Source organism: Tasmannia lanceolata, unplaced genomic scaffold (genome assembly GCF_043159265.1).
Source record: "Tasmannia lanceolata isolate RefF3 unplaced genomic scaffold, GAP_Taslan_0.1 ptg000019l, whole genome shotgun sequence".
NCBI lineage: Eukaryota > Viridiplantae > Streptophyta > Magnoliopsida > Canellales > Winteraceae > Tasmannia > Tasmannia lanceolata.
In genome coordinates, this window is record NW_027518696.1 from 9,210,061 (window position 1) to 9,235,743 (window position 25,683).

At 40.1% G+C, this 25,683-nt stretch overlaps 2 protein-coding genes across 2 annotated transcripts; both read right to left on the reverse strand.

The window, feature by feature from the left end:
* Positions 1–1,114: 1,114 nt before the first annotated feature.
* Positions 1,115–20,011, reverse strand: LOC143852273 (uncharacterized). The gene is made up of 4 exons (XM_077361678.1): positions 18,656–20,011; positions 17,328–17,467; positions 15,794–17,168; positions 1,115–2,561 (listed from the first exon to the last, which is right to left on the reverse strand). Exons 1-4 carry the CDS (start codon positions 19,975–19,977, stop codon positions 1,208–1,210), a joined length of 4,191 nt encoding a protein of 1,396 aa, XP_077217793.1. The 5' UTR covers positions 19,978–20,011; the 3' UTR covers positions 1,115–1,207.
* LOC143853408 (UPF0481 protein At3g47200-like) lies at positions 11,653–13,170 on the reverse strand. The gene has a single exon (XM_077363160.1). The coding sequence runs from the start codon at positions 13,043–13,045 to the stop codon at positions 12,014–12,016; it is 1,032 nt and encodes a 343-aa protein (XP_077219275.1). The 5' UTR covers positions 13,046–13,170; the 3' UTR covers positions 11,653–12,013.
* Positions 20,012–25,683: the final 5,672 nt, after the last annotated feature.

Genomic DNA, 25,683 nt, shown 5'->3' on the forward strand with positions numbered 1-25,683 from the left:
TAATGGTTGGTCTTGGGGGGTTAGCTTATGAATTGTTGTTCTTTTAAACTTTTGTAATTGAACAAGGATGACATGATTTACAATTCCATATGCACAGATAATTTTTGATTAATGATCTAGCGCAAATTGCAAATGGTTTGGATGGATCACTTGCTGATCTAAAGTTTCCCTTGGTGGCTGATTAGGTGTACTATTTGATTGGTGGTTTGCAAACAGATGGTCGAAGTGAGAAAAGATTGATGTGATTCTTCTATAATTTGGAGTTTACTTAATGGACGTTCTAGTTTGATTGTCCAACCATCAAAGTCCTTTATGGACAAAACTTGCTAACATATTTGTTCAACTTTGAGTATTCCCATAAAAACAGGGAGAATGCCCATTCCATCCTAATTTCATCTAGTGTAGCTGTGTTAATTTCCTCAAACTTTGCTACTTGATGCAACTGCCATGAGTATTTGCCCACTGTCAAGATCTCAGTGGGCACAACGAGTGTTACTAAAAATCTCTGGCCCTGAAAAGGTGGTTCAGGCCCTTGGGTTCATCGACCAGAACTTCTAGACTTGCAAAAGGTATACTAATAAATTCATTTCTTCAAACATGAAGCAATCACATGAGAATTGTTCTTAGCTAAAACAATCAATAATTGAAATAAAATTAGAACTAATCAGATGAGAATTGTTCTTTGCTAAGCGATTGACTAATTCTATTGAAATTAGAACTAAGGAGGGCGGGCATATAACAAGACGGAGAAGGTCTTATATGGTTGTTAAAGACTCTTTTCTCCTAAAGTAATTTTTAAAAAGTCAATATTTTAAGTTGGTTTTGAAGAAAGTCTCTTCCTGCAACAACGTCCATAGTCTATCATGCCATGCTTCCAAAGGCAAAGAGTTTAAAACTAAATGCTTGTCAAAAATGGGTATTCTTCAATTCTATTGTCTTGGCTAATTGATGAAACAATACCATGAGTACTTTTTCTCCTGTCAAGCTGCAGTGTTACTACAAATCTCTAGCCATGAACAGGTGGGGTTGGAACCACAACAATTCTGGCATGAACTTGGGGTCCATCTATTAAAAACTTCTCGACTAGGAAAAGCTTAATTACTGATCAATTCATTTCTTGAAACCGGATAATTGGACAAAGAGCAATCACATAAGAATTTTATTCTTAATTAGCTACACAATCAACTGATCCAAATGAGATTAGAACTTAGTAGCTTGTTGGTGGGAATGCAGCTTGGGGATACGAGGTTTTAAATATTTTATACATTGCTGAAATGAAGCCGAGAGAGAAAAGAAAAAGGGCTACCATGAAAGACTTCATGGTCGAACATGGATCGCTGAAACAATGACGCAGCAACTTTACCCTCCAGAAGTGCCATTTGGTCTCGCAATATTTGTTCACATCCTTGTACAAGTAGAAGTAACGATTTTCGAAATTGACCGCCTTCCCCAGCCGGTTGAAGAGAAGCGCCACCTCTTTATCACTACCCATCCTATGTTCAATGATCTTATTCTGTTTCAATACGGCGACATCGTTTGGCGTATTGATGAGACAATCCATCAAGATGGCGTAGCTCGTGAAGTGAGCTCCGGAGATCGGAAAGCACTGCTCGAATGCAATAAAGTTTCGAAAGAGGTAATTGGTAGAATCATAGATTGAGAGGTGCGGGATTTTCATCACTCCTTTACTGAATTTTACATCCAAGAAGCTACCCTTCTTCTTCTTCTTGAATATGACTCCCAACTCTTTGAGCTCCGTTGCGGAGGGGATCGACTTGGGTGGTGCGGGCAGTCTTTTGTTCCATGAAGCTGGGGAGCTGCTGGTGAAGGCAAGACAGGGCATGTAGCAATAGTAACAGCAGAATTTGTGTGATTTCTTCTCAACTGGCACGAGACTGGAATGAAACAAGTGTAGGAGATGGAGAACTTTTCCTGGATCATCATGCTTAGGATGCTTTCCATTGTTTCTTGGCAAGAGATGATCAAAGAAATCGAGGGCGAGCTGCAAGAGAGAAGAAGGGGTGCTCGATTTGTCAATGAGTTCGAATAAAGACTGTAAGACAAAGAAAGGGACCTGGTTCTCTAAGAGGAGCAAGTCATGGACTACGAGGGGAATCATCCAATTTGTGCCATATATAGGATCTTCTTCGGCTTCCTTTCTTCGATCAGGAAAGAAAGAATCCCCTTCCTCCATGTCCTTCTTCCACTTGATCATTGCCTCCTTGCTCTTGAGGAAAAGCTCGACGATGAAACAACCATCCACCATCATCATTTGGACCAACTCATTGCTCTCGAGGTGATCAATGCTTTCAGAGTAGCAGCTTCGGATACGTGTCTCCGTTGCCTTGATCACTGCTAAGTAATTCTCTAAGCTGAGATCCAAGTTTTGACAGAGGATTGCATTTAGATAGCGCCATTTGTGATCTTCCATGGTTTGTAGGCATTGCTTTCCATGGTGATACGGCCCGATGGAGATGATTTTGGGTTCGTAGGCCTTCTCATCAGTCTCATAGATGTGCTTCGGGACTCGGTAGATGGTGCTCTGTAGATGGTGCTCTGCTCTTTACTCGATGGCTCGCTCCTTGTCGCTGCAAGTTTCTGTCTCATGAAAGTAACCCATGCATCATCAATATCTACTGTTACATGTTCTCTATTGTTATCTGTGTTTTCCATCGTTCCTCTCTCTCTCTCTCTCTCTCTCTCTCTCTTGAGGGGCAAATAATTATATTACGAAAGAAAGAAGCTGGAAGCAACCCAGAGATCAAGATGATCAAGTAAAAGGCAACCAAGAAAGAAAAATACACAAAATAAATCAAGGTGGTGGGAAATCGAAAATTTCCAAGCCCGCCCTTGAATCTCCCTCCTGGCTAGTCTATCGGCCTCACTATTCGCGGATAGCCTTTGAAACTCTCTCACCCTTCTATTCTTCTTCTTCTTGTTCTTCTTCTTTATATAAGAAAATGTAAATGAAGTCCTAAATGTGGGCTTCACAGTCATACTTGTCCATAGATAAAAAGTGTGTATTGCTAGTACCACTAGCATCTCCATCATTCTCACCATGTGTGTACACATGATTGACTGGTTTCATGCTTCCAGATCCTACATCGACGACAATTTGGTTAATTTTGTGGTACCCATTTATAATTTCCTCAATAACTGTTGGAAATAAGTTGAGGGTACTGTTGTTGATAGAAAACAGAAACTTATTGCTTCAAGGCGTGATATCACTTTCCTTAAAACAAGATTCGCCCCCACTAGTAGTGTGCAAAGGGGATCCGCGAATTGCCTCCAAGATACAATGAAGCCTAGTAGGGAAGCCCTACTAATGTTTGATGACGCGTAGCACTAGCGGAATCAAACCCGAAATGCCCTTCCGAAATTTCAAGCCTTAGAGAAATTTCTAGATACTGTTTCTGCAGAAAAACAGTATCTAGAACAGTAAACAAAAGAAAAACAGTATGTAGAAATACTTGGGGATTTTGTAGGAGTGTAGAAGAGAGTGTAAAGTCTGTCAGAATTGCCAATTCGTTTTTCTATATGAAATGACCGAATTCTGCACATTTTGTACACCGCCTGGTGTCTTTTTCAGTGTGAAAAACACCTCTACAGGGCACCTTTCCAGAATGTTTGGAATCTGACCGTTAGATCGCACCCATTGATATTGAACGGTCCTGATCGATCCTAGAGGTGACTGTTGGTTTGAGTAAAACTTATCTCCAACCCAGTCATCGTTAGATCAACCATCTATGGTGTGGATCACACCCCCTTGGTACTTGACCGTTAGGGGAAGGGACACAACCCATTTGATCACACTTTTTGACGTGCGAAGTGCAAAGTGCGCCTAATAAAGCGCCAATAAAGCGCCACTATGCGCCCTATAGCCCATTGCCCACGCCGCGCGCGTGCGCGTGTGCAAACGGTGCGTTGCACCGTCCCGCGGGTCCAACCATGGGTTCAACCCAATGTACAATCAAACAAGTATTAGAAAAGTGTAATGCTTTATAAGCCCTTCTCTTTCCTTTCTCTCATCCAGTACGGGACTATCTTTTCAACTACACTTCTACATCCTTTTGTAAAAGCAAATCTTTCGAAGAAAATATTTTCTTTTTCCCAAACGCTTTTGATAAAACATTTTCCAAGACACTAAAACATGCAAAATACATGATTTTGAAAATCCAAAATCACTAACAATAACATCATCTGTTCAGGGTGGGACTGGATTTCCCAAGAGAAACCAACTATCCTGATCATTACATGGATGTGCTTACCACAGATGGCGGGTCTGAGAGTTAGATGGGAGAGTGGGCATAACCCATCCAACTAAATTATTCACCATTTGATTTTTTGAGTTTTTCCTCCTTTCCTTCTTCCTCCTCCTTTCCTTTCTTCTTCCCTCTTTTGTCGTTTTTTCCTAGTCTCCTCAAGGAGGATTTTGGAGATTCTGGGTTCACAAACGAACCCGGGCATGGATAGCGATCCAATGTCTGGATTTTCTACACAAGAAGTTGATAAAGAAACTCGCGTGAATAGCGATCGAATGTCTTGTCCTAGTCTTCTCTCCTCTCATGGACGAACTACATTTTTTCCAAGGAGGATTTTTCTCCGAAATCTGGGGTCAGTACAATTTTCAACACAAGAAGTTGCTAAAGAAAATCGCGTGGATAACGAGCGATCGACAGTCTTGATCGATGGTCCCACCTCCAAATGTAAGTGGGCCCAGAGCTTCTAACAACAACGGAACACATATGCCGACGGTCAAGAGATACTATAACTTATGTAACTCGGGTCGGGTCGGGTCGGACCCCTTCAAACCCTTCAACAATGGACCACAGCCTTGCATTTATAGACAAAGCTAGCAGGGTTAGCCACTGCACTTTTTGGCGATTAATGCTTCCCTTTTCCACCAGAAAGAAGGATTAGAAATAATGGATAGTTAGAAATAATTGTATTGCTTATTATTACTCTATTGATTGACTTCAAGTTTTCTGTTAGCAACGTCTATTCATTTTTCCTCCTTAAAACCAAGGCATTTGGCTGAGAACCCTACATTTGGGCCAAACCACCATCACAATCTTAAAACCAAGGCATTAGTGATGATAAAATTATAATTTTATAAATCTTTTTACCTTTTCTTTTAATTAATTATATGGATTTTTTACTAGTTTTTATTGATTTATTGAGTTTTATTTTACTTTTATATTTTTATATTTAATTATCATGTTTTTATGCACCAAGTTTTTTGGATTTTTTATTGATTTTTTGAGTTAACTCTACTTGGCTCTCTTTGAAGCCTACTCAAGTTGTAGGGTATTTGAGCCATATTTGGGTCTATCTATAGACCACTACTCTGTTTAAAGGGTTGTACTTGTGCTCAAATATTTTCAAAATTTCCCTGAATATTATCCTAGTTTATTGATAGGGACACCTCTACCCTTTGATTTGTATGGGATTTGCTAGAGACCACCGCAGAAGGCATTTCGCGCGCCATCTCTTGCACGAGAGAGAAGCCACCCAGGCTCACTTTTCAACTGATTTCGTCTTATTCATTCAATTCATGTGAGGTGGCTGCTCTCTCGGTCAACAGCCATCCTGCGAAATGCCTTTTGTGATGGTCCCTAGCAAATCCCGTTTTGTATAGTTCATGAATTTTCACTCACATCGGTCTCCAAGAGCTAACCATTTTCATATGTCAACATGTGTGAGGTGCACCAGGAAACCTTGAATCTTCAGTAAAGCATTCATGAAAAAAAATTTATCCTCCTCCCACCCGCCCTCGTGCCCTACCTCTCTCTCACCACTTGATAAACTAAATTTATCGTGAAAAATAAATTCATGCTTGCCAAACATGGCCTAAAAATATATTTTTTCCTTTTAATCTTGGGTTAGGTAAGAACCACGGCCTCATGGTCACCCAGATATGGCAATGGGGCAATGGAGCAAATGCTTATCACCTGCAGTTAGGTGAATGGTCAATCCAGCTCTCAACATTATTTGATGATGTTGAGAAACAGTATCGATGCAATGTACTAGGGGTGCAACTTGGGCTAGGTTGGATTGGGTTGAGGCCAACCTCACCTCAACCCTAGCCGGAGCCTCAGGTCGAGGAGAATCAACCCTAACATTACTGCCTCAAAATATCTCAACCCTAACCCAACTTGTCTGGTAGGGTTCGGGTTGGCCCCGGGTAAAACAATAAGGTATTAAGGGCCCATTTGGCTAAGGTGAATTTTTTTCATGATAAATCCGTGTCTCCAAGTAGAGATGTGGGTGAAGTCACTTAACATCAGGAAACAAAAAACAGGAAGTCTCCGGTGTTGAGAAGCGGCAAAAACATCAGGAAACAAAAAAATTTACTTAAAATCTAATCAGCAGTTTCCTGATTTTTTGCCACTTCTACTACTTGGAGACGCTAGTTTCTTGTATTTTGTTTATGGATTTTTGCCACTTCATCCGCCTTACCCCTCTCTCACCACTTTGGAGTCACCGATTTATCATGATAAATAATTCCTGGCTGCCAGATGTGCCCCAAACCATGGCCCTTAGATTTTGAAAATCATAATAAAATCACATTAAAATTAGAGGGATGGGGTCACGTTTATTGGGGTTCCACCCGAAAGCAAAAATCCCATGTCGGAATATAGAACCTGATCTGTAGGACTTACAAGGCACTCTCTCCTTAATGGCTAGCTTTTGAGGATGACTTCTACCTAGGTCCCACAGGCTTACCCAAGGCCTCAAGTTTTAACCCAGCCCAAAATTAAATTAAATTGCCTTTCCCAGTTGCACCTCTAGTATGTAGTCCTCACACTTGGTTTTTATTAAGGTTGCATCGTGGGTCGGGTTTTACCGGACGAGCATCGACCTGACCCGAAGATAACATGGGTCGGGTTTAGAAATCATGGGTCTTGGATAGGGTCGGGTTTAAAGAAATAAAACCCTAAACCTGATCCGACTCATATAGGTTTACTATGATTTTCTTAAATATCTCTTGAATAACTTATCAAATTATTTCCCAATATAATGATATAGTTGTTTTCATTATGGTTATCATGTTTGTTATGTGAAAATATAGTTTCTTTTTAAATTTACACTCGATGACATAAATTTAGAGATTTTTGCTGTGATGATTTTCTTTCCTAACAATCTTTAAAATTAGTCACTTATCCTACACTAAAAAATTAAAACCTGACCCGTCCCGACCCAACCTTATAAACTACTTGCTTAGGATGGGGTTTTCCTATAAAAAATTAGACCCGACCCGATCCAACCCATAGTTAGCAAAACTCCGCATTTTTTTTTTAAAAAAAAAAAACGCGTTTGATTGGTTTGCCGTTTAAAACTCCATTTAAAACTTTTACAACCAATAAAACTCCGAATATGTTTTTAGGCAAAAGTTTTAAACACGTTTAAAATGCGTGTTATGCATTTAAAACATGTTTTTTTGGCCATCTTTCCAATTTTACCCCCACAATATTTTGTAAATGACAAAATTATATACTCTTTTTCTTGTGTTTCCGTTTTTTTTACTACGTTTTTTTGAACCAATACCGTATTAAACTCGAATTTTTGTCATCCCGTTTTTTGCCGAATCACGTTTTGCTAACCATGATCCGATCCAACCTAAGTTGCAACCCCAGTTTTAGTGGAAGGAAAACAAAAAGAGAGAGAGGATAGAAACCCATTTGAGATGTATTTACTGTAGATTAAATACATCTCGAATGACATATTCTTCTTATTTTTGTCAACATGATTAATTTTAGGCTTTAATTATATGGTTTTTTGTATTTTAATTTTATTTATTTATTTGGGCATAAGAGGACATAATAGAGAACATGACCTTAGATAGGAGAGAATGGAAGAAAATGATCCATGTAGACAAACCAAGTGTCAAGATTAGACTTAGTCAATTTGAGCCGTATAGATTCTTTCACCTTCTTCATGAAAATTTTCTAAATGATTCATTAGCTGACCCCAACTAGTTTGGGACAAAGGCTTAGTTGAGTTGAGTTGAGATTTGCGCATAAGAGGACACTATTGATAAGAAAAAGGAATCAGGACTAGTATATCACCTCTGTAAACTGCCAGAAAAATAATGATATAATTCGGGCAGTGATATTTTCTCCCCCCTCTGATGGATATTTCCCCCCCTTTAACAGATATCGTTAGGATATAGAAAGGGGTGGAGGAGCCATCATTGGCTCCAAAAGGCTTAAAAGTTAACGATTTCTTTTGGGGGGGGGGGGGGGGGGGGGGAGAGATATTTTTTTTCCCCATAGGGCGGCTCTTTTCAATGAAGTCACCACATACATAAACAAGTGACAAACCACAAACCTACCATATTGCAAAGCTAAAAGAAAAAGAAAGAGAGAATAAGAAAAGAGTGAGGAAAAAAAGATCTGGGCTTTTGTAGCTGCTCCCCACGGCCAGGTTGGCCATGTGGCCATGTTTTTATTTTCCCACGTCGGAATATAGAACCTGATGTGTAGGGCTTATAAGGCACCCTCTCGTTCTGAGGGTGAGTTCTACCCGGGTCCCATAGGCTTACCCATGGCCTCGAGTTTTAACCCAGCCCAAAATTAAATTAAATAGGGTTGCCTTTCCCAGTTGCACCTCTAGTATGTAGTCCTCACACTTGGTTTTTATTAAGGTTGCGTTGTGGGTCGGGTTTTACCCGACGAGCATTGACCTGACCCGAAAATAACATGGGTCGGGTTTAGAAATATGGGTCTTGGGTAGGGTTGGGTTTAAAGAAATAAAGCCCGAAACCTGACCCGGCTCATATAGGTTTACTATGATTTTCTTAAATATCTATTGAATAACATATCAAATTATTTTCCAATATATTGATACCTTTTTAAATTTACACTTGATGACATAAATTTAGAGATTTTTGGTGTGAAGATTTCTTCTTTCTACAATCTTTAAAATCAGTCACTAATCTTACACTAAAACAATTAAAACCCGATAAGACCTGACCCAACCTGATAAACTACTTGGGTAGCGTGGGGTTTACGAATCTCGGGTTTTCCTATAAAAAATTAGACCCAACCGGACCGGACCCGATATAATTTCTCGGCTAGGGAAGCTGGGTAGGGTTTTGAAAAACAATCCGATCCAACCCGACCTAAGTTGCAACCCTAGTTTTAGACTTTTAGTGGAAGAAGAACGAAAAGACAGCAAAGTCGACGATAGAAACACAGAGTTTTTATATGATGAAAGGCCTTATAGTCCATTATTTTTTAAAAAGTACCGTACGGCCAACAGATGGGCCACAGCCTAAATAGGTTGTGCCCCAAAAATCATTTCCATGGGTTGATCCTAACCCTCATAGGGTTACGATCAACCCTCTAATGTGTAGTCCCTCTATAGATCGGACGGTTAGGACCAACCTACGACCTAAATACGTTGTGCCCCAAAAATCATTTCCATGGGTTGATCCTAACCCTCTAGGGTTACAATCAACCCTCTAATGTTCAGTCCCTCTATAGATCGGAGGGTTAGGACCAATCAACAGAAATGATTTTTGGGGCACAACCTATTTAGGTTCTGGCCCATCTAATGAACGGTTTGGATCATCCTAGGTGTTGGTCGTACGGTACTTTTTGAAAAATAATAGAATATAAGGCCTTTCATCATATAAAAACTCTAGAAACACAAAACCAAGATAATAGGGGAACAAACCATAAAAGAAAGAGCACCGATAACTAGGGCTGCAACTCGGGTCGGGCGGGTCGGGTTTTGGAGAACCCAACCCTACCCGATAAACATCTCGGGTCGGGTCGGGTCGGGTTTTTTTTCGGAAAACCCACGATTCCCAAACCCGGCCCTACCCATGATAAATCTCGGGTCGGGTCGGGTTTTTTCACGTTGACGCAATTTTTTAAGGAACATTCTTGTTTAGCAAGGCAACTCAACTCATAGAAGTAGAAATTACACTCACATTACACTTGAATCAAACAATGATGTAATTACACTCACATTACACTTGAATCAAACAATGCTGTAATCAAACAATGTTGTAATTACAATCAAACAATGTTGTAATTACAATCAAACAATGATGAATCAAACACTTGAATCAACTCAACTCATAGAAGCAGAAATTACACTCACATACAATAACAGTGGGTGCGTGGGTTTTCACTTTTAACTTTTAACTAACAATAGAAAAAAATGTACATACTATAACTTATGTAACTCGGGTCGGGTCGGGTCGGACCCCTTCAAACCCGGCTCGACCAGAGATTCATGCGGGCTTTTGAATGCTCAACCCGGCTCGACCCGAAACCCATGAAACCTAAACCCAACCCAAGCTATTTTCTGGTCGGGTCGATGCGGGTCGGGTAAACCCCGGCTCGAGTTGCAGCCCTACCGATAACGCTTTTAGCATCATATCTCACTCCATCAAAAAATAGCTTCAATACATCGTACTTTCTTGGTGCTGGGCTAAGCTCCTCAAGCATTGCAATCCTTGCAGGTGGTGGACAGCTACCACAAGGATCAACTCAATCGATCCCCTGAGGTGTATCGACATGTGGTTTCAGTTTTCTTCAGCACTAGCATGTCTACAGAAAGGTACTAGCACGGTTGCATTACTAAAATGAAGGTAAAACTAATGTTTTGGGCCTTGATAATCTTGAAAATATTGTGTACAGCCATTTTACCACTTCAATGGTGAAGTTGATTGGTCATGCAAGGCTTGGAATAGCTTTGAATCTTCCCCAAAAATGACAAAAAAATAACCAACATAGAGAAAATGTTTTAAGCCTACTGCCAGAGAAAAAATTTCCTCTCCTTTTCTTCTCGTTTCTCTTATTTATTGTCTTTTTTCAATCCATTTATGGTATCTTTTATTCCTTCGGGGACTGAGAGTCAATTTCAGGTCTTTTAATATTTGTGAAAATGGATGTGTGCAAAATTAGCAAGTTGGCCCTTTTTAAAAAACATAAACTAGGCCAGTTAAGCTATAGTAATTTGCACTAGAAAGAGTTTTATAGGTTGATAACTTGAGATTATTAGTTCTCTCTATTTTCGTTTTTATGAAAAATTTCACTTTGCAATGTGCCAATGTCAAAATCTCAACTTTTCTTAGACAATTTTAGGTTCCAAGCATGCATTAGGCTTTAGCATAGAATTAAAAGTTATATGATCCACTAGGCAAGTAATATTGAAGCATATCAATGATGGTTGGTTTTGCGGGGTTATCTGATTCTTATGAATTGTTGTTCTTTACGACTTTTGTAATTGAACGAGGATGACATGATTTGCAATTCCATCTATGCAGATAATTTTTTTTATTAATGATCTAGTTCAAATTGCAAATAGTTTGGATGGATCACTTGCTGATCTAAACTATCCCTTTGCTGGCTTTACTATGGTGGCTGATTAGGTAAACTATTTGATTGGTGGCTTCTATTATTTGGGAACTCACTTAATCGATGGTCCAGTTTGATTGCCAAACCATCAATGTCCTTTACGGCAATGATTTCCACCATATTATTCATCTTTGCTTTCATTGGATGATCTTGACCTTTCAACTTTCAAGTCTGGAATGCAATGGAAGATTGAAACATGAAATGGCAGTGATCCATATTCAGCTGGGAATTATAATATCCATACATTTGAGCACACCAAAAATAGAAGGAAAGAGAAAATGAAACCTTAAATGCCTGTTTCTACCCTCATTTTTTCAGCTTTAGTTTCTTGATAGCTATTAGTTTAGATGGGTGAGATTTTGCACCAGTAAGGATGGTGCAACCACCATGTGTACTTTTCCTCTGCTCAAGCTCTTCTAATTGATGCAACTACCTGTCAAATACTGGGCACAACCAGTGTTACTACAACTCTAGCCATGAACAGGTGGTTCGATCCAAAGCAATTTTGACATGAACTTGGTTTCGTCAATTAAAACTTCTAGTCTGGCAAATGATTTTCCACTAAATTCATTTCTTCAAACATGATAGCAATCACATGAGAATTGTTCTTAGTTAAACAATTTCAAATGGAATTAGACCTAAGGAGGGCTGGCATACGACAAGATGGAGAAGAAGGTCTGTATGAATGTGAGAGTGAGCATAACAATGGCTGCCACCAAAGATATCATGGTCCATGGATTGCTGAAATAACTGTGCACCAAGTTTGCCCTCCAGACATGCCAATTAGTCTCGCAATATTTGTTCACATCCTTGAACATTTTGGACAGGTACCTATCTTCGTAATTGACAGCCACCCCCTTCGCCAACCGGTTGAAAAGAAGCGCCACCTCTTCATCGCTACCCAACATATGATGGATGATCTTATCTTGCTTGAGTATGGAGACATCTTTCGGTGTATTGACGAGACAGTCCATTAAGATGGTGTAGTCTGTGATGTGAGCTCTTGAGGTAGGAAAGCACTGCTCAAAGGCGATAAAGTTTCGAAAGAGAGAATTGGTAGAATCATAGATAGAGATATGTGGGATTTCCATCACCCCTTTACTAAAATTTACATCCAAGAAGCTACCCATCATCTTCTTCGGCTTGAACTTGACTCCCGCCTCTTTGAGTTCCGTCACTGAGGGGATCAATGTCGGCGGTTCAGGCTGTATTTTGTTGCTTGATGCCAAGAGCCCGCCGTCCAAAGCAAGAGTGGGATTGTATGTGAAGCATTGGATTACAGAGTAGTCTAAAATATTATCCGCAGATGGTGAAAAACGCCAGTAAAATAAGTGTAGGAGATGAAGAACTTTGTCACTTGGGGGATGAATTCCACTGTTTCTTGGCAAGAGAGGATCGAAGAAATTGAAGGTGAGCTGCAAGAGAGAGGAAGAGATATTCGATTTGTGGACGAGTTCGAATAAAGACTGTAAGACAAAGAAAGGGAGTTGGTTCTCTAGGAGGAGCATGTCATGGGCTACAAGGGGAAGCAGCCAATTTGTGTCATACACGGGATCTTCTTGGGCTTCTTTGTTTCGGCCAGGAAAGAACTCTCCCTTTTCCCTGGCCATCACTGCCTCCTCGTGATTGAGGAAAAGCTCGATGATGAAACAGCCATCAACCACCATCATTTGAACAAATTCATTGCTCTCAAGGTGGTTGGTGCTTTCAGAGTAGCAACTTCAAGCTCGCGTCTCCATTTTCTTGATCGTTGCTAAGTAATTCTCTAAGCTGAGATCCACGTTTCGAGAGAGAATTGCATTTAGATAGCGCCATTTGTGATCTTCCATGGCTTGTAGGCATTGCTTTCCATGGTGATACGGGCCGATGGAGATGATATTGGGTTCGTAGGCCTTCTCATCAGTCTCGTAGATGTGCTTGGGGACTCTGTAGATGCTGCTTTGCTCTTTACTCGCCGGCACGCTACTAGTGACTGCAAGCTTGTGTTTCATGGAAGTAACCCATGCTTCATCAATATCTATTGGGTTACCTGCGTTTTCCATTATCCCTTTCTCCTCCTCCTCCTCCTCCTCTTCCTACTCTCTCACCCTTTTCTTCTTCTTCTTCTTCTTCTTCTTCTTCTTCTCTCCTCTGAAAGTCTTACTTCCTACTTACTGTTGTCAGGAAGAAACCCTAATTTCCGTCTTCATGGTCATTGTTAATGGCCGAAATCAGAGCATAAATCAAGTGAGAAAAGGTTACTTTGGCAAAGACAATGAGAATCTCCAGACATCTTTGATCCACCAGTGGCAAACAGAAAAGAAGGATGTTTGACAATTAGTCCTGCTTTGCAAAATTATTGTTAAACTGTCATTTCAGTCACATTTTAAAATGGTTGAAAAAGTAAATCAGTTACATTTAATGACGTGGATCCAATCAAGAGCCCTTTTGCGGCATGCAAGGGCTCCCTTGTATCTATCATTTCTCCTTTAAGAATTTTATATTTCAGCTTCTCAACCGACTTTAAAAATGACGTGGATCTATTCAAGGGCCCTTCTTTAGCCCTTGCACAAAGAGGGCCCTTCAATCTATCATTCCTCGTCTTTTAGTACCTGATTTTGGAATATAATTGCCATACCCTCAAAAAACAAACAACAAACGGCAGTTATTTTTCCATTAAAATTTGCCATACCCTCAACTAACTGTTTCTGTGAGAATGGTTCACCGCTGAAGGATAAATTCACCCCCTTTAACGTTTTTCTTTGCCTTTAAAACTTAATGCATAACGTTAAAGGGGGATTTTATCCATCAGAGAAGGGAAAATACCATTCCCCTAAAAATTTTAAAATAATAAAACTACCCTCAACCTTCTCTCATTGCACACACACACTCTATCCATTCTCCACTCTTGTAACGTGAACACTTGGTGTAGCCAGCAACCGAATGGTTTAGGGGAGTGATATATTCGACCCCTTTTCTTCCTCGGGCCACCCCCTCTATTGTGTTATGACTATAGCCTTTTCACAGTGGAAAATGGTTGTCCACAAAAGAAAAAGGAGGCAAATACATCATTTTCTTGTTTAGATCTTTGAAAAAAAAAAAAAAAACCGAGCAATGATAGATACAAGGGAGCCCTTGCATAAAGAGTGGCAAAAGGGCTCTTCATTGGATCACGCCATTTTCAGTTACATTTTAAAATCGGTTGAAAAAGAAAAATTAGTTACATTTGTTGACGTGAATCCAATTATGAGCCCTTTTGCGGCTCTTTATTCAAGGGCTCCCTTGTATCTATCATTCCTCAAAAAATACATAGCCTATGCACACAAACATCATACAATGTATATTTCAAGAAAAAAAATTACATGGGCCCACTCTGTTCTAAGATTCAAATTGCCGCTAAAATCATCGCCATAGGGTGATCCTAACCTAGGTAGAGAATTATATATGGTGTCATTCGTTAGCAAATTGGAGGGCTAGGGTCATCCAATGGAGATGATTTTTGAAACATAGCCTATTTACATTGAGGCCAAACAATTGATTGGTTTAGATCTTGGAACAATGATCACGAACGCCATTTAATCTCTTCTTTATGTGCTATAATAGGTGGGCCCCATCTTGTTCGAAGGGGCAACAAAAAAAGTATATGATACGTCATATACCACGTTGTTTGAAGGCCTTTTCACAACAAAAAAATATGTGCACATACACACAGACGCCATGCACAGAGGGCCCACCTAATATATGTGCACCTAATTACGGAGGCCATATAGGATCCAACCCATTCACTTGTTTGGCTTCAATGTAAATAGGTTGTGACCCAAAAATCATCTCCATAGGATGATCCTAACCCTCCGATATGTAGAAGAACGACACCATATATAATTCTTTACAGATCAAAAGAGTTAGGGTCATCCTAATGATATGACTTCCGAGGCAAGGCCGATTTATGTTGGGGCCCATTAAATGAACGGTCTAGATCTTTGAACAAAGTGAGCCCAAGTGATTTTTCAAAAAATATACATCGTATGATGTCTGCTTATAGATGATGGGCCTTCTTTATTAAAAATCTAAACAAAGGGAAATGATATATTCGCATGCAGCTGATATTTACACGCCTTTTAATTCTGCGGACACCCATTTCAAACCTTTTTCACCGGTTAAAAGAAAGTAGCCAGTTGGCACAATCAGTGTTACAAAAACTCTCCAGCCATGAACAGGTGGTTCGAACCACAGCAATTCTGACATGAACTTGGGTTCGTCAGTTAAAAACTTCTAGACTGGCAAAAGGTTTACTAATTAATTCATTTCTTCAAACATGATATAGAATTGTTCTTACCGTAACAATTTCAAATGAAATTAGAATTAATCATATGATAATTGTTCTTTGCTAAACGATTTACTATTTCAAATGAAATTAGAACTGAGGAGGGTGGGCATACGAGAAGACTGAGATGAAGGTCTGTGTGAATGTGAACGTGAGAATGAGAATGGCAGCAACCAGAGACATCATGGTCCATGGATTGTTGAAATAACGACGCATCAAATTTGCCCTCCAGACGTGCCAATTGGTCTCACAATATTTGTTCACATCCTTGAACAGGCAGGAGAAGAAACAATTTTCGAAATAGACGCCAACTGCCTTCCCTAACTGGTTGAATAGAAGCGCCGCCTCTTCATCACTACCCAACGTATGTTCTATGATCTTATTATGCTTGAGTATGGCAACATCGTTCGGCGTATTGATGAGACAATTCATCAAGATGGCGTAGCTTGTGAAATGAGCTCCGGATATTGGAAAGCATTGCTCGAAGGCAATAAAGTTTCGAAAGAGAGAATTGGTACAATCATAGATTGGGAAATGTGGGATTTCCATCACTCCTTTACTGAAATTTACATCCAAGAAACTACCCATGCTCTTCTTCTGCTTGAACTTAACTCCTGCCTCTTTGAGCTCTGTTGCCGAGGGGATCGACTTGGGCGGTGCGGGCCGTCTTTTGTTCCACGAAGCCAGGGACCTGTCTGTGAAAGCAAGACGGGGCAAGTAGCAATAGTAAGAGCAGAATTCGCGTGATTTCTTGTTAACCGGCAAGAAACTAGAATGAAACAAGTGTAGTAGATGAAGGACTTTTCTGGGGTCTTCGGCTGTAGTTTTAATTCCATTGTTTCCGTGCGAGAGATGATTGAAGAAATCAAGGGCGAGCTGTAAGAGAGAAGGGGTGCGCGACTTGTTGACAAGCTCGAGTAAAGGCTGTAAGACAAAGAAAGGGAGTTGGTTCTCTAGGAGGAGCATGTCATGGGCTACAAGGGGAAGCATCCAATTTGTGCCATATATAGGATCTTCTGCTTCCTTCTTTCGGTCAGGAAAGAAGAAATTTCCTTCGTCCATGGCCTTCTTCCACTCGATCATTGTCTCCTTGCTCTTGAGGAAAAGCTCAACGATGAAACAGCCGTCCACCACCATCATTTGGACCAATTCATGGCTCTCGAGGTGATCAATGCTTTCGGAGTAGCAGCTTCGCACTTGCGACTCCAATGCCTTGATCGCTGCTATGTAATTCTCTAAGCTGAGATCCAAGTTTCGAGAGAGGATTGCATTTAGATAGCGCCACTTGTGGTCTTCCATGGATTGTAGGCATTGCTTTCCATGGTGATAGGGGCCTATGGAGATGATTTTGGGTTCGTAGGCCTTCTCATCAGTCTCATAGATGTGCTTGGGGACTCTGTAAATGCTGTGTTGATCTTTACTTGCCGGCTCGCTGGTAGTGGCTGCGAGTTTATGTCTCATGGAAGTAACCAATGCATCATCAATATCTACTGTTGCATGTTCCATATGGTTATCTGTGTTTTCCATCATCCCTTTCTCCCCCTTCTTCTCTCAGCCTTTTCTTCTTATATAAGGAAAATGAAAATCTAGTCATAGATGTAGGCTTCTTCCCTCTTTCCTCGATTCTTCCTGCTTTTCTTTCTTCTCACCAAAGTCCCATTGATCAACAGCCTTGATCAACGGTCCAACCAGAAAATGTAAGTGGGCCACGGCCAGTTGTTTGACTATTGGGTACAACATAGTTGCTGCCCTTGGTGTTTGATCCAATGACAGCCTCTTATAAAATCGGCTGCAGATACACACAGACCTATATAAAAACTCCCTTAAATGGCAGTTTTTTCTCAGTTCTAGTTGCAGTTTGTAAATGGCTGTGTTAGTTTAGATGGGTGTTAAGACTTTTTTCTCTTAATTGAATTTTAAGGAGTCAATACTTTTAGGTCGTCTTGAAGAAAGTGTGTTAGTTTAGATGGGTGTTAAGACGCTTTTCTCTTAATTGAATTTTAAGGAGTCAATAATTTTTGGTGGTTTCGAAGAAAGAGTCTCTGCCTGCATCAATGTTCAAATTTTATCAAGACACGCTTCCAAAGGCAAAGAGTTTTAAACTAAATGCTTTCTCATAGCTAGGGATGGGTACGAGTCAAATGGGATTTCTTAGTTGAACTATTTACTGTACCCATGGTAAGGAACAGAACTACAAATAAAACTGTCTTCAGGATTTTTACCTGGGAAGTTTTCACCAGTATTCAACTTGAACATGCTTAAGCATTGTGCAAATATGTTTAACAATGATGTGCAGTCACACTGCCAATGGATCCACTAATTGAATATTCTGGGTCCTAATAACTTAGTGCTAGTGCAAAATCTCATAGCAAGAATAGTGCAGATCTCCACGGAGATCTACAATTATATTTAAAAGATGATAACCAGCATTATAGCAACCAGTTTGGATAAACAGATGCTGCTGGAAAATATATAAGAATCATTAGTTCATTACTATTCACGGAAGATCCGATCTTTGGTCCAAAAATTAATTAGTCTGTTAGACCCTTAAGGAGTTTTAACTGATTTGTAGAAGAACTTTGAGAATTCCCAGAATAGGCAGAATTCCATATCCATGCTAAATTTCATCCATGCAGCTCTATTAATTTCTTCAAACTTTGCTAATTGATGCAACTACCATGAGTACTTACTTTGCCTCCAGTCAAGCTGTCAGTGGATACAACCACTGTTACTACAAATCTCTGGCCATGAACAAGTGATTTCGAACCACAACAATTCTGGCAAGTACTTGGGTTTATTAATTAAAAACTTATAAACTTCAAAAGGTTTACTAATAACTTCATTTCTTCAAACTTGATAGCAATCACATAAACTATCAATAAATCTAAATGAAATTAGAACAAATCAAGTGATAATTGTTCGTTGCTAGACGATCGACTAATTTAAATGAAATTAAAACTACGGAGGGCGGGCATACGAGAAGACGGAGAAGAAGGTCTGTGTGAATGTGAGGGTGAGAATAAGAATGGCTGCGACCAGAGACATGATGGTCCATGGATTCCTGAAATAACGATGCACCAAGTTTGCCCTCCAGATGTGCCACTTGGTGTTGCAATATTGGTTCACATGCTGGAACAGGTAGTAGAAGTCACAATCTTCGAAATCTAAGGCCACCCCCTTCCCCAACCGGTTGAAAAGAATCGCCACCTCTTCATCACTACCCATATTATGTTGGATGATCTTATTCTGTTTGAGTATGGCGACATCGTTTGCGGTATTGATGAGACAATCCATCAAGACGGTGTAGCTTGTGAAGTGAGCTCCAGAGATTGGAAAGCATTGCTCGAAGGCGATAAAGTTTCGAAACATAGAATTGGTAGAATCATAGATTGAGAGATGTGGAATTTCCATCACCCCTTTACGGAAATTTACTTCTAAGAAGCTACCCAGATTCATCTTCTTCTGCTTGAACTTGACCCCCGCCTCTTCGAGCTCTGTCGCGGAGGGGATTGAAGTGAAAGCTGTACGGGGCATGTAACAAGAATAAGAGCAGAAATTGTGTGCTTTCTTGTCAACTGGCAAAAGACTAGAATGAAGTAAGTGTAGGAGATGAAGGATTTTTCCGGGGTCTTCATCTGTAGGATGAATTCCATTGTTTCTAGGAAAGAAATGATCTAAGAAATTGAGGGCGAGCTGCAACAGAGAAGAAAGGGTGCTCGATTTGTCGACGAGTTCGAATAAAGACTCTAAGACAAAGAAAGGGAGTTGGTTCTCTAAGAGGAGCATGTCATAGGCTACAAGGGGAAGCATCCAGTTTGTGCCATATATGGGATCTTCATCGGCTTCCTTCTTTAGAAAGAAGGAATCTCCTTCCTTCCTTGCCTTCTTCCTCTTGATCATTGCCTTCTTCCTCTTGATCATTGCCTCCTTGCAATTGAGGAAAAGCTCGACGATGAAACAGCCATCGAGCACCATCATTTGAACAAACTGATTGCTCTCAAAGTGGTTGATACTTTCGGAGTAGCAGCTTCGCGCTCGCACCTCCATTTTCTTGATCTCTTCTAAGTAATTCTCTAAGCTGAGATCCATGTTTCGAGAGAGGATTGCGTTTAGATACCGCCATTTGTGTTCTTCCATGGTTTGTAGGCATAGCTTTCCATGATGATACGGGCCGATGGAGATGATTTTGGGTGCGTAGGCCTTCTCATCAGTCTCATAGATGTGCTTGGGGACTCTGTAAATGCTGTGTTGATCTTTACTCGCGGGCTCGCTGCTAGTGGCTGAAAGTTTCCGTCTCATGGAAGTAACCCATGCTTTATCAATATCTACTATTGTATGTTCTCTATGGTTTTCTATGTTTTCCATCATCCGTTCTCCTCCTCCTCCTTCCTCTCTCTCTCTTTCTCACCCTTCTTCTTCTTCTTCTTCTTCATATAAGGAAAATGAAAATGAAGTCATAAATGTGGGCTTCACAGTTCACACTAGGCCATAGATTTAAGTAAATGTATTGCTAGCACCACTCGCATCTCCATCATTCCCACCATGTGTGTTCAGGATTGTCTGCTCCCATGCTTAATGGAGATCCCATCTGAACAATCAAGGGTTTGATCGAACTTATTTTTGGGGGACCCATTTATAACTTCCCGTCAGAATATCATCTATTCAGGGTGGGACACTGGATTTTCCCAGATGGTTTTGTGGTGGCCCACAGAACCAACTATCATTGTCAGTACATCCATGTGCTTACGATACATGGTGGGTCGAGAGTTAGATGGGAGATTTAAAAAGGATGTACTTACGATACATGGTGGGTCGAGACTTAGATGGGAGAGTTAAAAATAACCCATGTAACTAAATTATTGTCCATTTGACTTTTGGAGTTTTTCCCCTTTCATTTCTACTTCTTGCCTCTTTCATCGTTTCGTCCTACTCTCCTTCTCTCCTTCTCTCCTCTCACCAACCTCCCATCTATTGACCAGAGAAGATTTTTCTCCGAATTCTCATCTATTTTCAACACAACAAGTTACTAAAGAAACCCGCGTGGATAGTGATCAACGGCACTGATTAACAATCCTATCTGCAAATGTAAATGGTCCACAACTCCTAAAAACATAAATATCTAGCTTGGGTCCGGTCTTTAAACTTTAACTCAAATCCAACCCCAGAATTGTCGGGGTTTTTCAATCTGAAACCCAACCAGCCCGAGACCCCGCAAATATGCAGCTCGGGTCACGTTCAACTCGAAAAAAGGTCCGGTTGAGTTCAGGTTCGGGTTGACTTTTCCCAATCCGGGTTGAGTTTGGGGTGGAAAAAAGGGTTCCTCTGGTCGGGTAGGACTGAACCTCGTTGGGTTGGAAATCGGGTTGGAAAAATGGGTTATCGGGTCTGGTTGACCTCAACCCGACCCAAGTTGCAGCCCTACCCGAAATCCGAAATTTTTTTCATTATTACTTTCCATGACGTTTTTTTACCATAAGTATTTAATACCACCTAAATTATTGCCCCTCTCGGCCCCTCCCTTGTACGCTTACTGTCTCAAATTAATGCCCCGGCCCCACCTCTTTATCAGTTAGTGGAAACACCAAAAAAACGGGCTAAGGATCCTTTTTTATGTACGGCGGTAATTTACTCATTTTTCTACCATTCTGTTCAGACTTTAGGGTTTATAAAATAGGAATTGGAGATTGGATGTTATTTGAGAAATTATATGATGTGTGGCCAAGCCGTTTTAAAAAAAAAGTAAAGTACGGCCAACTCTAGATGATCCAAACCGTCCATTTGCTGGGCCACAAGGTAAATATGTTGTACCATAAAAATCATTTCCATAGGAAGATCCTCAACGTCCCATCTATAGAGGTTATCATAATGTGCAGTTCCTTGATAGATAGAGGGTTAGGATCATCATATGGAAATGAATTTTGGGGTATAACCTATTTATGGCCCAACAAATGGACGGTTTGGATCATCCTATGGATTGGGTCGTACCATGCTTTTTGAAAATTACAGGTTTATACAGCGGCGCATCATATAAAATCTCACTGTTATTAAGGCATGTATGGGATTTGAGATTTTTAACACCGGAACAGCGTAGCTTAAGATACATTGAAGGTATTTGAGGCTCAAAAGAAACTGGGATTTTTTTGTAATAGGTTGGTTGAAAAAAACCTCTAGTTTTGTTGGAGGAGGAAATCTAGTGTTTTTTTTATCGTGGGTGGGAAGCGGTAGTAGAGAAAGGCTGATTTGGATTGCAAGAATTTTTTTTAAAAGAACAAGTATATTCTGTAAAAAAGGGGCCTTTTAAGGGTACTTTTGATAATTTTTGGAACGAGAGGCCAATTTTGAGATTTGGGATTTTTGCTGACTAGGTTCAACCCCACAACATATTGCCTAAGGGTGGCAAAATCGACCGAGCCGAACCGAAACCGAACCAAAAATTCGGTTTCGGGTTTGGTTAAACCAAACCGATTCAAATTTCGGTTCGGTAAAACCAAACCGATGATTGGTTCCGTTCGGTTTGGTTGGACAATAATAAATGCGCCCTTTTTCATAGGAAAATGATAAATGTGCCCATTTTCATCTGTTCGGTTCAGTTTGGAGTGTTTCGGTTTCGGTTCGGTTCAGTTTCGATTTCGGTTTCAGTTCGGAGGTAAGCATGTTCGGTTCGGTTTCGGTTTGGGGGTCAAACCGAACCGAGACCGAACCGTCGTTCAAAAACATGATTTTTGGCTCCGGGATTCAATTAGTCTATTCGATGATCGCTATCAATCCAAACCATCATATCTTCTTAAACTAATGTCAATTGCTGGGGATTTCATTTTGAATACATGCTTACTTGTGACTAGGTGCTCGGATTTGATATATTTGTAGGTCTGGTAGGGCAACTGCATCATTTTAAGTACAATAGTGATGTCGAATTCATGATTAATATGCAATTTTTGGATATTTGGAGCCCTTGATGATGATTTCTGATCGATCAGAGCTTGATATCATCAATTGGCTCAATTAGATGCAACTTGTGGTCAATCATTTCATTCAGAAGCGCCATCAGATGATGTTAAGGTGGGTGGGCCCATTGATGTGGGCAAGTTTCCATAATTTTAGTGGTCCTTCATGGATTCTTTTCAATCTTGAGATTTGTGTGTGGGCCCATTGAACCTACGTTGAGATTTGTGTGTGGGCCCATCGAAATTTGGTGCTAATGTGGCTCCGGGTGTCTGAATGGCCCACTTGCCTGGTGATTGAAGGAAAGCATGTGAAGGCAGTTCAAATTGTACAACTTGGGTTGGGTCAGGTTGAGCTTTTGCTAAAAAAATGAATAGGAATCAACCTGAGCCCGACCTAATTTTAAGGTAAAAGCTCAACCCAAATTCTAAGAAATCAACCCGAGTTGCACCCCTAAGATCAATCGGGCTTCCTCGCTCCTTATTCTGCAAGTAAAACTGGCTGTGGGCGATAAAATGTGGTTCTCAACAATAATGTAGCAGCCAAAGTGAGATAATTCAGGCCTTAAAGATACCGCCCAAGACTACGTGCTTGAGAAGGGACCTAGGAAGTGAGACGCATCCTAGCCTAACAAGATTATGGGCCTTGGGCCTCTTTGGATGCCACCAAAATCGGTCCTTATTTGCAAATAAAACAAGCACATTCACAAATAATATTTTATTTTAAATTCGTTACCTTTTTATATTCCAAGACTCTTATAGTCACTATTTGTAGAGAATTTATATGATGGGTGGCCGTGAAAACACGTGAAGTCTTGGAAAACAGGTACGGCCCACTTTTTATTGATGATCCAAACCGTTCATCTGTTTGGGCACAACGTAGATAGGGGTTGCCCCAAAAATCATTTCCATAGGATGATCCTAACCCTCCGATCTGTAGAAGATACCATAAATGGTTTTTGAAAATCTCCATATTCAGATCAGTTCAGATCGGAGGGTTAGGATCATCCAATGGAAATGATTTTTGGGGCACAACCTATCTACGTTGTGCCCAAACAGATGAACGGTTTGGATCATCTCAAAAAGTGGGATGTACCTACTTTTTGAGACTTCACGTGTTTTCACGGCCACCCATCATATAAATTCTCCTATTTGTATATAATCATATTTAACTTCAAAACCATTTGCGCATAAGATTATATGCAAATAATCCTTAAAAGCATCCAACGAGGCCTTAACTGTCTAGCCCAAATCCATCTAAGGCATGAGTTCTTACTAGGTACGCAACAATCAGGCCTGTTGAGTCCTTCCCATGTGAAGTAAATCAGTACCTCTGCAGTCATAGATACCCAAGAGGTGGCTGTCCCAAATAAAAAAGTGGGGTGGATACATCACTTCCCATATATATCGAAGGCAAATCCTACCACTTTGCAACATAGACTCAAACCTGTATGAACAATGGACATACCAAAACAGGGTTTAAGTCCATTCCGCATTGGGTTGATCTCCAAATGTGATAGAAATCTTTGGATGAGTTGTTCCTGGAATTAGCTACCCTACTTGGATAAATTTATCATGAATATGTCTTTGGGATTGCTACCGTGGTTGTATTGTATGGGCTACACATTCAACTGTCCTCAACGCGAATGGAGGATAGCAAGCCTATCCAAGGATAAAATAAACCACAACTTGCTATTCTAGGAGAACAACGCCAAAGCGATATAAATCGTGGGATAAGTTGTTCCTAGGATTGGCTACCCTGTCTGGATAATTTTATCTTGAATTAACGACTGTGATTCCCTATTTGTATAGCATACCCTACCCATTTGGGCTCTTTTCGGCATAATGGAGGATAGCAAGCCTACAGAGGGGTAACATAAACCCTGCCTTGTAATTCCCAAGGAGAATAGCCCCTTTGCAATCTTCTTTGAAAAGAAGGATATATTAAGATTTTGGAAAAAAAATCCATAAAGAATGTAATTACTAAGGACATGTTTGGCTGCCATGAAAGTTTTTTTCGTAAAATATTCGTAAAATTCATTTTCCATGAAAAAAATTCTAATAAAAATATGTTAAGTAATCAAACAGTCCCTAAGGCTATGTTTGGATTCCAAGAAAAACATTTCCGATGGAATTTTTTTCCGAGGAGATTTAGAGGTAAAGGGTATCATTATGGTTAATTTGGAGGGATATTATAATAAACTGAATGTCAACCCACTATTAAAAATTGAATGGGTTTGGTTCGAGTGATCATTTCTTGGATTCTTGGCATTGGAAGCTTTTGGGGCGCACACATGACACACCCATTGTGGCAATAAGGACTGTCATTAAACAAAAACTCAATGTCTAGGACAAAATAAAATAAAATACCAAACATGTGATTATGTGATGACACGAACATTATTTATTGATTGAAAAATGATTTAATTTAATACTATGCTATGAAACAAAACTATGATTATAAATATAGAAACTTTGCTCCCATATTACCATTTTGATTACAATCTTCACTTATTTGACTATGTCTAAAAGTTTTTTGCATGTATTCTTATGGGATTTGCTAGGGAGCATCGCAGAAGGCATTTCGCATGTAGTCTATCGCATGTCAGACCAGCCACCTCATGAATGATGACAAAATCTGCTGAAAAGTGAGCCTCTGTGGCTGGTCTGACATGCGGCAGACCATATGTGAAATGCCTCCTGCGATGGTCCCTTGCAAATCCCTAATCTTATATATGGAGATGGGTTTTGCGGGATTTGCTAGGCAATTTCACAGAAAAAGCCGTTTCGAGTCTCACGTGGGCAGGAGAGACCAACCTCACAGGCTCCCTTTTTAGCAGATTTTGTATTATTCATTTGGTTCACCTGCGGTGGTCGTTCTCTCCCGCAAAAGTGTGCGGGGAAATGGCTTTCCGTGAAATTGCATAGCAAATCCCATGGTTTTGATATGATCATTTATAAATAATACTGTAACCATTTTTTTGCAGATGAATAGAATTAAAATAATCTTAGGTGGAAATGGTTTTTATATGATTATTTACAAATAATATCATAGCCTTTTTTG

Coding starts and splice junctions, on each gene's coding strand:
- LOC143853408 (XM_077363160.1), bottom strand. CDS start 13,045: ATGATGGTGGTTGATGGCTGTTTCATCATCGAGCTTTTCCTCAATCAC.
- LOC143852273 (XM_077361678.1), bottom strand. CDS start 19,977: ATGAGACGGAAACTTTCAGCCACTAGCAGCGAGCCCGCGAGTAAAGAT. Junction 17,169..17,327: donor TGTTGATCAATGGGACTTTG/GTGAGAAGAAAG, acceptor AACATGCAACAG/TAGATATTGATGATGCATTG. Junction 2,562..15,793: donor ACCTTCATCTCAGTCTTCTC/GTATGCCCACCC, acceptor CATCGAGTAAAG/AGCAGAGCACCATCTACAGA.